The 13,018-nt window shown below is 33.9% G+C and overlaps 1 protein-coding gene across 6 annotated transcripts in view; it reads right to left on the reverse strand.

Moving 5' to 3' along the window:
• SCAPER (S-phase cyclin A associated protein in the ER) overlaps positions 1 to 13,018 on the reverse strand; it is a 268,289-nt gene that overhangs the window by 231,374 nt on the left and 23,897 nt on the right. For 5 of the 6 annotated variants that reach the window (XM_045516815.2, XM_074353894.1, XM_074353892.1 and 2 more), the window contains exons 4-5: positions 11,367 to 11,437; positions 4,961 to 5,158 (exon numbers count right to left, since the gene is read on the reverse strand). In XM_045516815.2, coding sequence (XP_045372771.2) covers positions 4,961 to 5,158; positions 11,367 to 11,437 — 269 coding nt within the window. Of the gene's footprint in view, positions 1 to 4,960; positions 5,159 to 8,966; positions 9,111 to 11,366; positions 11,438 to 13,018 lie in introns of all 6 variants that reach the window. The other variant, XM_045516818.2, reaches the window with a different exon arrangement.

Consider the following 13,018-nt stretch of genomic DNA (forward strand, 5'->3'; position numbering starts at 1 on the left):
GCTCACATATATTGTTTTGTTATCATTCAGTTCAAAATATTTTCTAATTTCTATTAATTTCTTCGTTGACAATGGATTATTCAGAAATGTTTTGCTGTGGCTTCCCTCTTAGGATTTCTATCTTTTCCTGGATCATGCCCCTATAATTCTTCCCTGCTGAAGAATTCTTCACTCTCCTAAGCTTTCTGTAGATCTGTTATTTATCACCTAGCTCTTCTATTTGTCCTCAGAGAGACAGTAGGCCTGAATTTTCTATTCCATCTCAGTGAAGCCCCTCAACCAAACATTTTCACCACTGATTCTGATAAAGAAATACAAGGTATGTTCATCCAATTTACAGATGAAATAAACTTACAGGAGACAACAGAATTCAAAAAATAAATAAATCTGCACTGTTCAAAATGATGATCACTTGAGTGTAAAACCACAGGCCACTGAGATCTACTCCATTGCTCTGAAAGAGGAATTGATCTCAAGCTTAACTATGTATAGATATTGGTTAATTGGCCAAAGATTTCATTTAAATGGGTAAGACAAAGAACTTTAAAGTTTATTCACTTTACCAGTATTATACCATTTCTCATCTTACTGAAAAGACCATACAGACATACCAGTCTCATACATACGGCCAACAGGTACATGAAAAGATGCTCAATACTGCTAATAGAGAAATGCTACTCAAAATCACAATGAGGTATCACTTCACACCAGTCAGAATGGCCATCATTAAGAAGTCCACAAATGATAAATCCTGGAGAGGGTGTGGAGAAAAAGACAACCCTCCTATATTGTTGGTGGGAATGTAATTTGGTCTAGCCACTAAGGAAAACAGTATGGAGATTTCCTAAAACATTAAAAATAGAGTTACTGTATGATCTAGCAATCTCATTCCAGGGCACATATCCAGAGAGAAAACACACACACACACACACACACACACACACACACAATGGAATAGTACTCAGCCACAAAAAAGAATGAAATAATGCCATTTGTAACAACAGGGATGGATCTAGAGGTTATCTTACTTGATGTCAAGTAAGTCAGACAGAGAAAGACAAATATCACATGATATCACTTATATGTGGAATCTAAAAAATGAGACAAACTTATTTACAAAACAGAAACAGACTCACAGATACAGAAAACAAACTTATCATTACCAAAGAGGAATGGGAGGGGAGGGATAAATTAGGAGTTTGGGATTAGCAGATACAAACTACTATATATAAACTAGATAAACAGCAAGGTCCTATGGTATAGCACAAGGAACTATATTCAATACTGTGTAATAACCTACAACAGAAAAGATTATGAATATATATTTACAACTGAAACACTATTCTGTACACCAGAAACTAACACAACATTGTAAATCAACTATAGTTTAATAAAAAAAAAAGATACACCTGTCTCACTTGACTTTATTATAAAAGGCAACTTTTCAATACTCCCAGAAGATAACTATCAGAAAATGCCGACCAGCTATAAAAATGCTAATTTGTTTTATAAATACATTACTTTTCTACAACAAAATCTTAGACTGACATTTTAGTATCAGTGGCAGTCAAAGACCTTGAAAACACTTTTTACTTATGTTTTAAAAAATACAAGTACACTGTGGAAACCAGACCCAAGACTAGTAATAAATACATGCCAAATTATTCATAAATGAAATATAGTATCAACTTCACTTTAGTCACGAAAGTTATATCCTATTTTAAGACTCTTCTGAACAGAGAAGTATTGTTGATTTTCTTTCAAAGGTAATCTTTAGTGACAAATCACTGGTAATAAAAGTCTTCTATAATTAGGAAAAGGAACAAATTTTAAATTTAGTTGGCTTCCTTTTCTCAATTCTACTAATATAATTCAAATTGTTTAATTAAATTCATTCAACTTAAATCACCTACTTCAGGGCACAGAAATGTTTGATTCAGAATAATTTATCTCAGAAGTTTTCTACTGATCTCTATTTTTGCTAAAAAAAAAGAAGAAACCCTCTAAAAGGCAAGAATATATGCAGCTAGACTTCTGATACAAGCTGGCACAAAGTACATTTGGTGGCTTAAACAACCTACTTTAAGGAACGTTTAGCTCCACGTTATCAGAAATGATCAGAGTGGTACCATGCAGTTGTAATCTGAGTCATGTTTTACTAACAAGAGAATACAAACAAGACAAGCAGCTGGAGCAGCCTCATAGTCGCTGATGCACATCTTTCTCCTTACAGCTATGAAGGCCATTTTGTCAAGCAGAATGAAACAGAACAAAAGTGGCTCTGAAAGTAATGTTATAGGTATTCAGATAACTACATATAGATGTACAGCTAAAATTACCAATTAGTTTACCAATTGGCTGCAACGGATTCGATTGGTTTGTAACTAATTCTAGTTACTGGCGCACAGAGCAGGATGGTTGGCGCCATCCCTTTGTGCTCCTGACACACAATACTAGTGCACAGGCCCTTGGGCCCAGGACATCAATACAGCCCTCCAATTCAGCTGCAGGAATGAGCACAGCAGTGCACCTCTGAGGTGATGAAGGCGTAGAAACAAGCATCACATGAGAAGTCAGTGATAAAGGGAATCTTATGAAAGAAAGAGCTTTACAGAAAGCGAAACAAGTTTTAAAAGACATTATTTTTTTAAGAATAGCTAATCTATTTTTTAAAAAGCTACTAATGAAATAAACAGCTCAAAAGGGAAATCATCTGAAAGCAAAATGGCAAGTAAACCACTTTCAAGACTATCTAATAATATCATTCACAGTTATCTTCAATCCTTTTATCATTCACTTCTTTCAAATATCTCCCCTTAATTTTTAATATAAGCAATCTGGAAAAAGAATACATAATATATTAAACAAATGAAAATTTATAAATGAAAATCTGCTAATAGAAACCATTCTCTTAAAATTTAATCCTTACCAGAATCTTTTGGATACATAAAATTTGCAGTTGCCTGGGTACTGATAAAAATATTTTACTGCAGGGGCTAACTAATTTTTCCTTCAACTCATTTGCAAGTTTGCTTGAATAGATGCTTTTCTCTTACAGTATTTCCAATTATGAAAACTGAGCATAATCCTGATACCAAAGCCAGACAGAGACACTACAAGAAAACTACAGATCAGTTATCACTTATAAACACTGATGCAAAAATCCTCAAAAAATACTAGCAAACAATTAAGCAGCATACTAAAAGGAATAAACATCATGACCAAGTGAAATTTTTTCCTGGAATGCAAAGATAGCTCAAAATGTAAAAATCAATCAGTGTAATATACTGTGTCAACAAAATGAAGGTAAAAAACCACATGATCATCTCAATTGAAGTAGAAAAAATATGACAAAAATCAGCACTTTTCATGATTAAAAAAAAAAACACTCAACAAACTAGGAGTTAAAGCAAACTACTGAAACAATAAAATCCCCATATGAAAAATGCACAGCAAACATCATACTCAATGGTGAAAGACTGAATGCTTTTCCTCTAAGAACAGCAACAAGGCTAGGATGTTTCATAACTTTTTTTCAACAAAGTACTAGAAGTTTGAGTCAAAGTAATTAGGCAAGAAAAAGAATCAAAGATATCCAAATTGGAAGGAAGAAGTAAAATTATCTCTGGTTGCAGATATCATAATCTTTTAAGTAGAAAACACTAAAGAATCCACCAAAAAATATTAAAAATAATACATGAAAAAGCAAAGTAGCAGAATACAAAGTCAACATGCAAAAGTCAGTTGCATTTTTAATATATTGACAATGAAGAACACAAAAAGAAATGCAGAAACAACGCCATTTGCAACATCACCGAAAAGAATTAAAATACTTAGGAATTAACCAAGAAGGTGAAATACTTGTATATTAAAAACATCACTAAAAGATATTAAAGACATAAATGAAAACATCCCATCTTCATATAATGGAAGACTTAGCATTATTAAAATATCAATACTACTCCCAAAGCAATGTACAGTTTCAATGCAATCCTTATCAAAATCCCAAATTTGCAGAAATAGAAAAACCCACCCTAAAATTCATATGGAATCTCAAAGGACCCTAAATACTCAAAACAATCTTGAAAAAGACCAACAAAGCTGGCAGACTAACACCTCCTGATTTCAAAACCTATTACACAGCTACAATAATCAAACAATGTGGTACTGACATAATTACAGACATAGACATGAATGGAATAGAATCTAGAAATAAATCGTCACATATATGGTCAAAGGCCCATATGCTTGTTTTACATAAGAAACTATAACCCAAAATTAACTCCGATAGAGTTTTATATCACAATATGTTGATTCATTAAACCCCAACAATATGATGTTGCTTAAAAATATTTCTCTTAAAACATAAAAAGTTTTACATGCTTATAGTAACAATATTAATTGTGACAACCAAAGCATAAGCACAGGATTGTTTATGGTTAGCCATCAATCTCACTTTTCCCTGATCAGAGTGAATTAGGAGAGTGATAAGTAACTCCACGAAACCAAAGAATGTGAAAATCTCACTAGTGTCACCTACAATACCAATGGGGAATGGAGATAAGTTTTTTTTTTTAATAAATTGTTTGTGTATGTATACTCATTGCTGTAATTTCTTGCCTAGGACTAGGTATCAAGACAACTGTCTACCAAATCTTGCACAGAATGTAGAAGTACATAATTAAGTAATGCAAACAACAAGGGTACTCTTGAAAAATCAAAGCAAAGCAAAGCAAAGCCTGAAGCACTCACAGAGGCAAAAGAGTAAAACAGTGGTTGCAGGGGATAGGGGTCAGAGGGTACAAACTTTCAGTTATAAGATGCGTAAGTTCTGACAATATAGTGTATAGCATGGAAACTACAGTTAACACTAAAGTATTGCATATTGAGGTAAATTATCGAGTCAAAAATGGGAGAAACTGGCTTCAAATGGATTACAAAGCCTTAAAGCAAACCTTACCTTACATTCCACCACACTCTGATCTGATTCACAAGTCACATAGATTTCGTCTACTGCCCGGCGAAGATTGTCAAAAAGAAATGCCCAGTATCGCGCTCTTAGATCAACTTTCCGAGGGTGCCTTGTCTTAGTGGGGCTTTTATCAAAGTGTTTGTCTCCAGTTGTAGCTGATGTTATTTTACAGTCTACTGTAGTGTTCTGGTGAAATAAAACAAAACATGAAAAAATATTTCTTATAAGCCTCCAGGGACTAGATTTTTGTATAAAGACCATTTTCAACATAAATACTTAAAAACATGACATTCTTCTTTTCAGCTTATATCACACTGAATTCATCAAAACAAAGCTGCTCATCGTAAATAAAAGTGGCAGGTTTGTAAGGTCAGTTACATATTTTATTGAAGATTAGGATGATTTTAATGGTGAACAGACCCTTAGTCAAAAAGGAGCCCTAAAGTGGCTCCTGATTTACTAGAATACCTGTATGGCACATTTACATACATTAACAAATAATTAATACCAATTTAAACATTTTGAAATTGCTTGAATATATTCTTTTCATTTAGAAATGACATGGTTATATTCAGTTACTTAATTTTAACTTAAACCATTTTTTCCACTAAAAGTCAAAATTATTGTGTAAATACAGAACAATTTACTAGAAGAGAATACCGATGAATAGAACCAAGCACCAGCTACAGAGCAGACTCACCAAATAACATTACTGCTGTGCTCAGATGACCCTCCGCTGCACAGGAAGACTTTGAAAATGTAAGATTATATTCTGTAGTCTTACAGACTGTACCACAGAATCATTCCCTCACAAACATGACCATGTAGTTTACACAGAGACCTAATTTCCAAACGCAAACCTGAAGCTTCTCACCAGGTACAAAGGAGTTGCTTATCTCTCTGTGGCTACTTAAACTGATAAATAAATAAATACTAACCTTGTGCTACAGGTTAGAGCAACAAACAATCCAAAGTTTCTCTGGGTTGTTTTGTATGTATGTATATCATTCCTGTTAACCTGTTTGGTTTTTTTCTTTTTCATAAAAGAGCTCCAAAGTGAAGAAAATCCAAAATAGAAGCTAATAATCTCCCTGTTCTATTTTAGGCATTGGCCTTCAATGTAACAGTGATTCCTATACTTCAGAAAATTTTTTATGGTCAATATTTAGTTTATATAGAATCTTCACTACCAAAAGGCAAGCAAACAAAACATACACACAAAGACACACACTTAGGAGGCTGAGATGGAGCTGCTCATCCTTCTTCCACAGTCCCCCATACAGACTAAGGTTGCCAGACTTCGCAAATATTTTATCTGACAGCCCTAGTCCAGGCCCAAATTCTTAACACTCAAGCAATAAAATTTAAAGTAATCGTCAACAACCCACAAAACCTTTGCCTCAACTGCTCTCTAAGTACTTTCCAGCCCTAATAGTAAATGATTTAATTATGATGGCAAATATCCCCTTACACAAATTTTAAGGTATGTATTATTAGCTCTATTTTACAGCTTAGAAAACTGAGACTTAGAGGCTGATCTGTCCAAGATCACAGAGCCACAGGACACTACCTTCCAGTCAGAGCTCTGCAAGTAAACCACTGGCTTCCCACTACATGGCACCTCAAGGCCCTGCACCAACAGCCCTTCACCAGATATCCCAGACCACCGAATTTCCCTTCCTATACACCATCTGAAGTTAAAATTAACTTTAAGTTTCCTCAACTATACGTCCTTCACTACCTTTTTCTACATTGAACAACAAAGCACTAGTAGCTTCCTGTGAATTCAGACACTAATCTTACAAAATTCTCAAAAATACTTTCACTCATCTTCACCCATGTATGTATTTATGCTATTATGTATATGACTCAAATACTTTAAACATCCTTTCTTAAAATGTAGAAAACTGCTTTCAGCTTAACATGTTTCTATTCTTCGTGACTGCTCTATGCGAGCTTTTTAACTAAGAAAGACTCTCCAGAAAGGCAGAAATTACAGCTGGGTAATTTCATCAAAAAGGCAATGAACTATGCAAATTTGGCATTTAAGTTTAACAAAAATAGTAACACTTTATGTTTGGAAGTTTATTTATATTTTATGAAGAGCTTTTGAAAATATAATATCTATTAATTTAATCATCACAACAAACTGTAAGGACAAATATTATTATTCCTGTTTTGTAGATGACAAAACTAAGGCTTAGAAAGGTTGAATTTCTTGTCCAACTGTTCCAGCACCATGTGTTGAAAAGACTATCTCTGCTCCATTGTATCGCCTTTGCTCCTTTGTCAAACATTAGTTGATTAATTATGTGGGTCTGTTTCTAAGCTAAGAGGCAGGGTAGGTAGCTAGACTGCAAGGAAGTAATTATGGCAGCCAAACCACAGGAAGATTTCAGGAAAGTGTGGACATATGGAGGATGAGGGGTAGTGAAAGGAGGGCAGGATCAGTAAACTATAGATTGCATGGGGTTGAAGAATTATTAGAGTCATGTGATCAGAGAGAGTAAAGCGGAAAGAGAGGTTACAGGTAGAAGAGGAATGCCTGAGACTGAGATCCTGGAGGGAGAGAAGCTATTAGTAAAAACAAGAGTCTAACCAGAGGAATGAGTAGAAGACAAAACTGCTGGAGGAGAGAAATGCAAGAAATCGAGAGGACAGCAGTAATGGTAGAGAACACACAGTGAGCCTGAAAATTGTATCTTCAGGGAGTAAGGAGAAGTGACCTGGAAGTCTGTAGATGACTACAACAAGAAGGTGGAGTAGGTGGTACAAACTGATGGCATGTCCTTCAAATCTGGGGAGTTTTAGGAAATGGGAGGGAGAACTGCCTGAAATGCCAGGAGGAGCAAGCAGGAATCCACCTTCAGGATCAGAGGTAGGAGTGCTGTGGGGAAAAAGCTACTACTACTTAACAAGACTGTGGAGGAAGCTGTATCTCCACACGTGAGCTGGGACTTAGCCAGAACAAGAAGGTAAAGTGAGTGTTCAGAGAAAACAGGAACACAGAAAATTTTGTTGATGGTGAACCTTGTCCTAGAGGGTAAAGTTGCAGGATTCCACAAGTAATCCAGAGGCATCTCCCTTAACACTACTGAGATGGAGCATCTTTTCACAGGTTTACAGGCTATTCATGTTTCCCCCATTTTCTACTGAGTTGTCTTTTTTCTGATTAATTCTAGCTCTTTATAAATTCTTAATGTATGGTATCTTCTTCCAGTCAGTCTCATCTTTAACTTTGCTTAACAGAGTTTTTTTAGTATAAAAATTATGTGAAAATATCCTTGTATTTTATTTGTAATTTAATTGTATTACAGTCAGAGAACATGCTGTGTCTGACTTCTACCCTCTTGCCTGACTTCTGTTTACTGAGACTTCTTTATAACCCAGGATGCGATCAATTTTTGCATATGCTTTGTACATACTATTGAGTGCCAATAAATACATGCACATATACATACACACATACGTTTAAATGAGATCAAGTGTAACTGTATCTTAATTCTACAGCCTTATTATTTTCTCCTGCTTGATCAGTTTCTGAGTAAAGGATATTGATTACCACCATGATCATAATGCACTTTTTATTTTCCCCTTGTAATTCTGTTAGCTTGGGCTTTTAATATTTCAAGTCTGTGCTGTTGGGTACCTAAAAGTTTTGTACTTTTATACTTCTTGGATGATTATTCTTTTACCATTATATAATTTCCATCTTTCTGCTTTCAATGCTTTTCATGTTGAATTCTATCTAATTTGATATGAATATTGTTATTCTAGCTTCAGAATACATCTAGAATATCAAGTACCTGCCTGAAGTTTTTTCTTTCTCTTTGTTTTAAATGTCTCTTACAATCAGCATATAGCTCAATTAAAATGAGAGGTTTAATTCAATCATCTAACTTTTAAGAGCTGAATTTAATCAGTTTACATGTATTATGTTTGCTGAAATATTTATACTTAGTATCTACCACTATCTTTCATGTTTTTCACTTACTATGATTTTTCTTCTTTTTTTCATTTTCTTGCCTTCTATTTAGTTGAAAAGCTTTGGTTTATTCACCTTCTCTTTTCCTCTATTTGGAAATCATGGCCATTTGTTTTATTCTTTTAGTAGCCAGCCTTTAACAAAGACTTCTTCCTAAATAAGACAAGGATTTTATCACATCCACTCCCCACCAAACTCCCCACAATCCATCTTCTATGTTAATACTGTCTAAGATTCTAGCTTCACTTTTCTAAATTTAATTGTGTGAGTATTATTTTTAAAAATTTATCAACAGTTAATGAGATTTACTAACATATTTTACAAATACCTTTTTATCAAGCTCCTTCCTCCTGGTTACCTTTTCTTCTTGTTGAAGTATGTCTTTAATAGCCCCTTCGTTAAGGGTCTGTAGGTGGCAAACCATTAGCCTTTGTTACCTGAAAATGGCTTCATTTCACTCTCGCACTTGAATAATCATTTGGGCACGGAATTCTGGGTTAAAAGTTATTTTGCCTTATAACTTTGAAGATACTGCTCCACTGTTCTCTTGTTCAGAACAAGGCTATTAATGTTATTCCTCTGTGGTTTTGTTTACTTTCTGATGTTTTAAGAGTTTTACTCTTACCCTTAACACTCTGCAGATTCTCTAGAGTGTATCTAGGTATGAGTCTATTTTTATTTATCCTGATCAGCTTCACAGTTATGCTCTGAATCTCCTGAAAATTCTCTCAAAGGAAAATGCTCAACATTATCCCTTCAAATATTACAGGCCCACCATTTATTCTCTATTTCAAAAGTCCTAAAAGACATGTTAGAATTTCTCAATTTTAATTTCTTTATTTCCCATCTCTTTAGTTCTCTGAGCTACATTCTAAATCCTCCTAAGTAGTGTCTTCCAATTCACAAATTCTCTCTTTAACTAATCTCTTTGTCCATTTTATCATTTATTCTTACTAACTGCAGGTTTTTAAATTTCACTGACAACACTTTCATTTCTAAGATGTTCACTTTACCCATAAATGTTCAATATTAATACCCATCTGTTTTATTTCAGAATTTCCCTTTTTGCTTTGTAGTTACTCTTTGCTTTGAGGAATTTAAACTCACTTACTTAAAAGTCCACTTTAGAAAAATGCCCTTTATCTGTTACCTCAGGAGTAAATTCTCTCATCTGTGGAATGTGCAGTTTGTATCTTATGACATTATTTTCTCCTGTGCTTTGATATTTTATTTCACAAGTTTATTTTGAGTCTGAGTCTCTTTTATTTTAGATTTTCTCTCTGCTCACCCTCACTGCTAGTTTTATGGTAACCATCACCTACCCACCACAGTCCCACTTCCAGAGGTCTTTCACTGGGGGCCTTAAACCTCTCACCTTTCAAGAATACAGCAAACCCGTCATGAGCCAGAGGACTATTCTCTTTTATTGCTTCAGATGTCAATTATCACAGGCCACAACCCAGGCAGATTGTAGCATACTTTTGTCTTTTAGTGCAGAACGCTCCATGAGCCTAAAGTTTTATATCATAAGCGTGGATCTGTTTCTCCACTACAATCAGGGCATTTCCGCCTCTCTTTTTCCATAGGACTTATCTCGTAAGCTTGCGTCCTCAACTCCGCTTAACTATGAATATATGTATTCTGACCCACGGGGATTTTTATTTTAGTTTTGAAAATCCTTTGTCTCTTTAATTTTTTAAAAATATTGTATCGTTGATGCCTCTGTGTGTGAGAAGGGGATATTTTATGAACTCACAATGTCATCTTGATTAGAAGTCCATGTTTTCCCAGTGCGTAGTTTTTGGTTTACATAATAGATACTGACATACTTAATAACATCAAACTAAAGTGATATATATGAAAATTTCAGAGAGAACTATAGATTACAAAGCTAACTATAATTATGCTAATATATTTTTTAAAAATAAGGTAGGCTTATGCTCTCTAAAATTTTAGTAGAGCTATTTGAAAAATTTTATTGTTGAAATATCTTTATTATCCCACAGCCAAAAGGCATCATTTTACCAAGAAATTAAATCATAGAAGAACTCACAAATATGGGATGTGTAGCAGAGGAGTTAAAAGCATCACCTGTAGAAACTGATGGCATGAGTTCAAACTTTGGCTGTGTTACTTACTAGTAAGTTACATAACCTCTATCTCAGTCTCCTCGTTTGTAAATGAGGGTAAAAATAATGCCTACATCAAAGGGTTCTTATAAAAAGCAAATAAATTAGTATCTGCATTTAACACAAGCTAGGCACATAATACTATATACACGTTTGTTAAATAAAGAATGTTACATTAAATTTTTACATGAAGATAAAATATACAATATTCAAATCCTGAAAAATCAGATTTTATAATTGAAATTAAAAGCTAAGAAGTAAAAAGCTGTATCTCCTGTACCTGTTTCGTAGTCTTATGAGTGCCTTGAATTGCCCTCTTTGATTTTCCACCAGTTTGACATTTAGATTTTCCTTCAAGGCAAAAAAAGATAAATATATAGATCAACAAATAGGTAATATAAAACTGAACTATGCAAATCATCCAGGCATACTAACACATAATCTCCTTCCAGAGATCACAGAACAGTATTACCTATACATGGTCAACATGAACTAAAGATGTAATAAAAAACAAATTTCCAAGGTCCCAGAGACTGCTTTTATTGACCGGCTTTCTGAGAACAAATTTTTGACAAATTTAATTTCCCCTCTATTTAACAGTTTTTGTGATTCAAAATAACTGCCCTCTAAAAACACCCAGGAAGACTGACAAAGAAAAGCTGCCGAGGGAGGACTGGTCCAAGCAGATACTTTAAAATACTATAATGCCTCTACAGTTAAAACAATATGGCACTCATACATGAATTAGATAAACAAATATGTGGAAGAGAATATAAGTTCATATGAAAATTCAATCTACAATAAAGGTGGCATCTCAAATAACTGAGGCAAAGATAGACTTTGTAGTAAGTGATTCAGGGGCAACTTGTTACCCATATGGAAAAAGATAAAATTAGATATATACTTCACACTATATGTAAGAATAAACTACAAATGGATCAGAGTTAAAATGTAAAAATATAAAATAAAATAAATAAAAAATAAAATTTTAAATAAAATTAAAATCGAAAAAACTAAAAAAAAAATGTAAACATAAAATAACAATAAAACTTGGGCGAATTCTTGTATAGCTTGAAACATCCCACTGTGTAAGGATATTCTCAGAGAATAAGACCATGTCAAGAGGAAACAGGAGCCAGCTTAACAGGGCAACAATTAGATAACTCTAGAAAAATTTAAGCATCAAAACAGGAGTAAGGGATTATAACTCATCAAATAAGAAGCCATGAGTCCATAAAAGCTTTAAAAAATACATATATTCAGACATAAATTCAAAGAGGAATAGGGAAAGCTCTTCCTTATATTAGAATGTTAATAAACACAGAATGAACAACGAAATTAGCACGTCACCATTCTGTAACCACCAGAGCAGTAACTTATTAAATTCAGAATTATCAATTATCAAAAATCCAATGTGAGGAATACTCTACAAGCCCTCAGAAAATTTCAAAGTGGGATGGACTTCTTCGGCACACTCCCACCTCCTGCTTTCTGCATCCCTATTCAGCCTTCTAGATCCCCAGGATCTAGGCAGTGCTCACAGCGCTCCCCGCCATTAAAATGAAGAGACTGAAGAGAAAAGATACGTTTCCTAGTTCAAATAATAATCATGAGAACTAAAGAAATATACTTACCTTTTCTCATCCAAATCATTACATTAAATTGTACCTAATCATGGTAAATACACTGAATTTGTTAAACACTGTTTATTTTTGTAAGAATTTAATAAAAGAAAAAATCTAAATCTTTTATAAGTTTGAAAAAACTAATCTGTGAGTCATAATAACACCCCAATTTCATTCCTATGTGAAGTAGTGAAACCAACAATAACATTTTCATTTGTGTAAAAAAGCAATTAAAAACTATTTCTTACTTAATACATACTAATTTGCCCAAGAGTTCTAATTATAAACAATTTTCTGTCTAACTGTT

This window comes from Camelus bactrianus, chromosome 27 (assembly GCF_048773025.1).
Source record: "Camelus bactrianus isolate YW-2024 breed Bactrian camel chromosome 27, ASM4877302v1, whole genome shotgun sequence".
In the NCBI taxonomy this organism is placed as follows: domain Eukaryota; kingdom Metazoa; phylum Chordata; class Mammalia; order Artiodactyla; family Camelidae; genus Camelus; species Camelus bactrianus.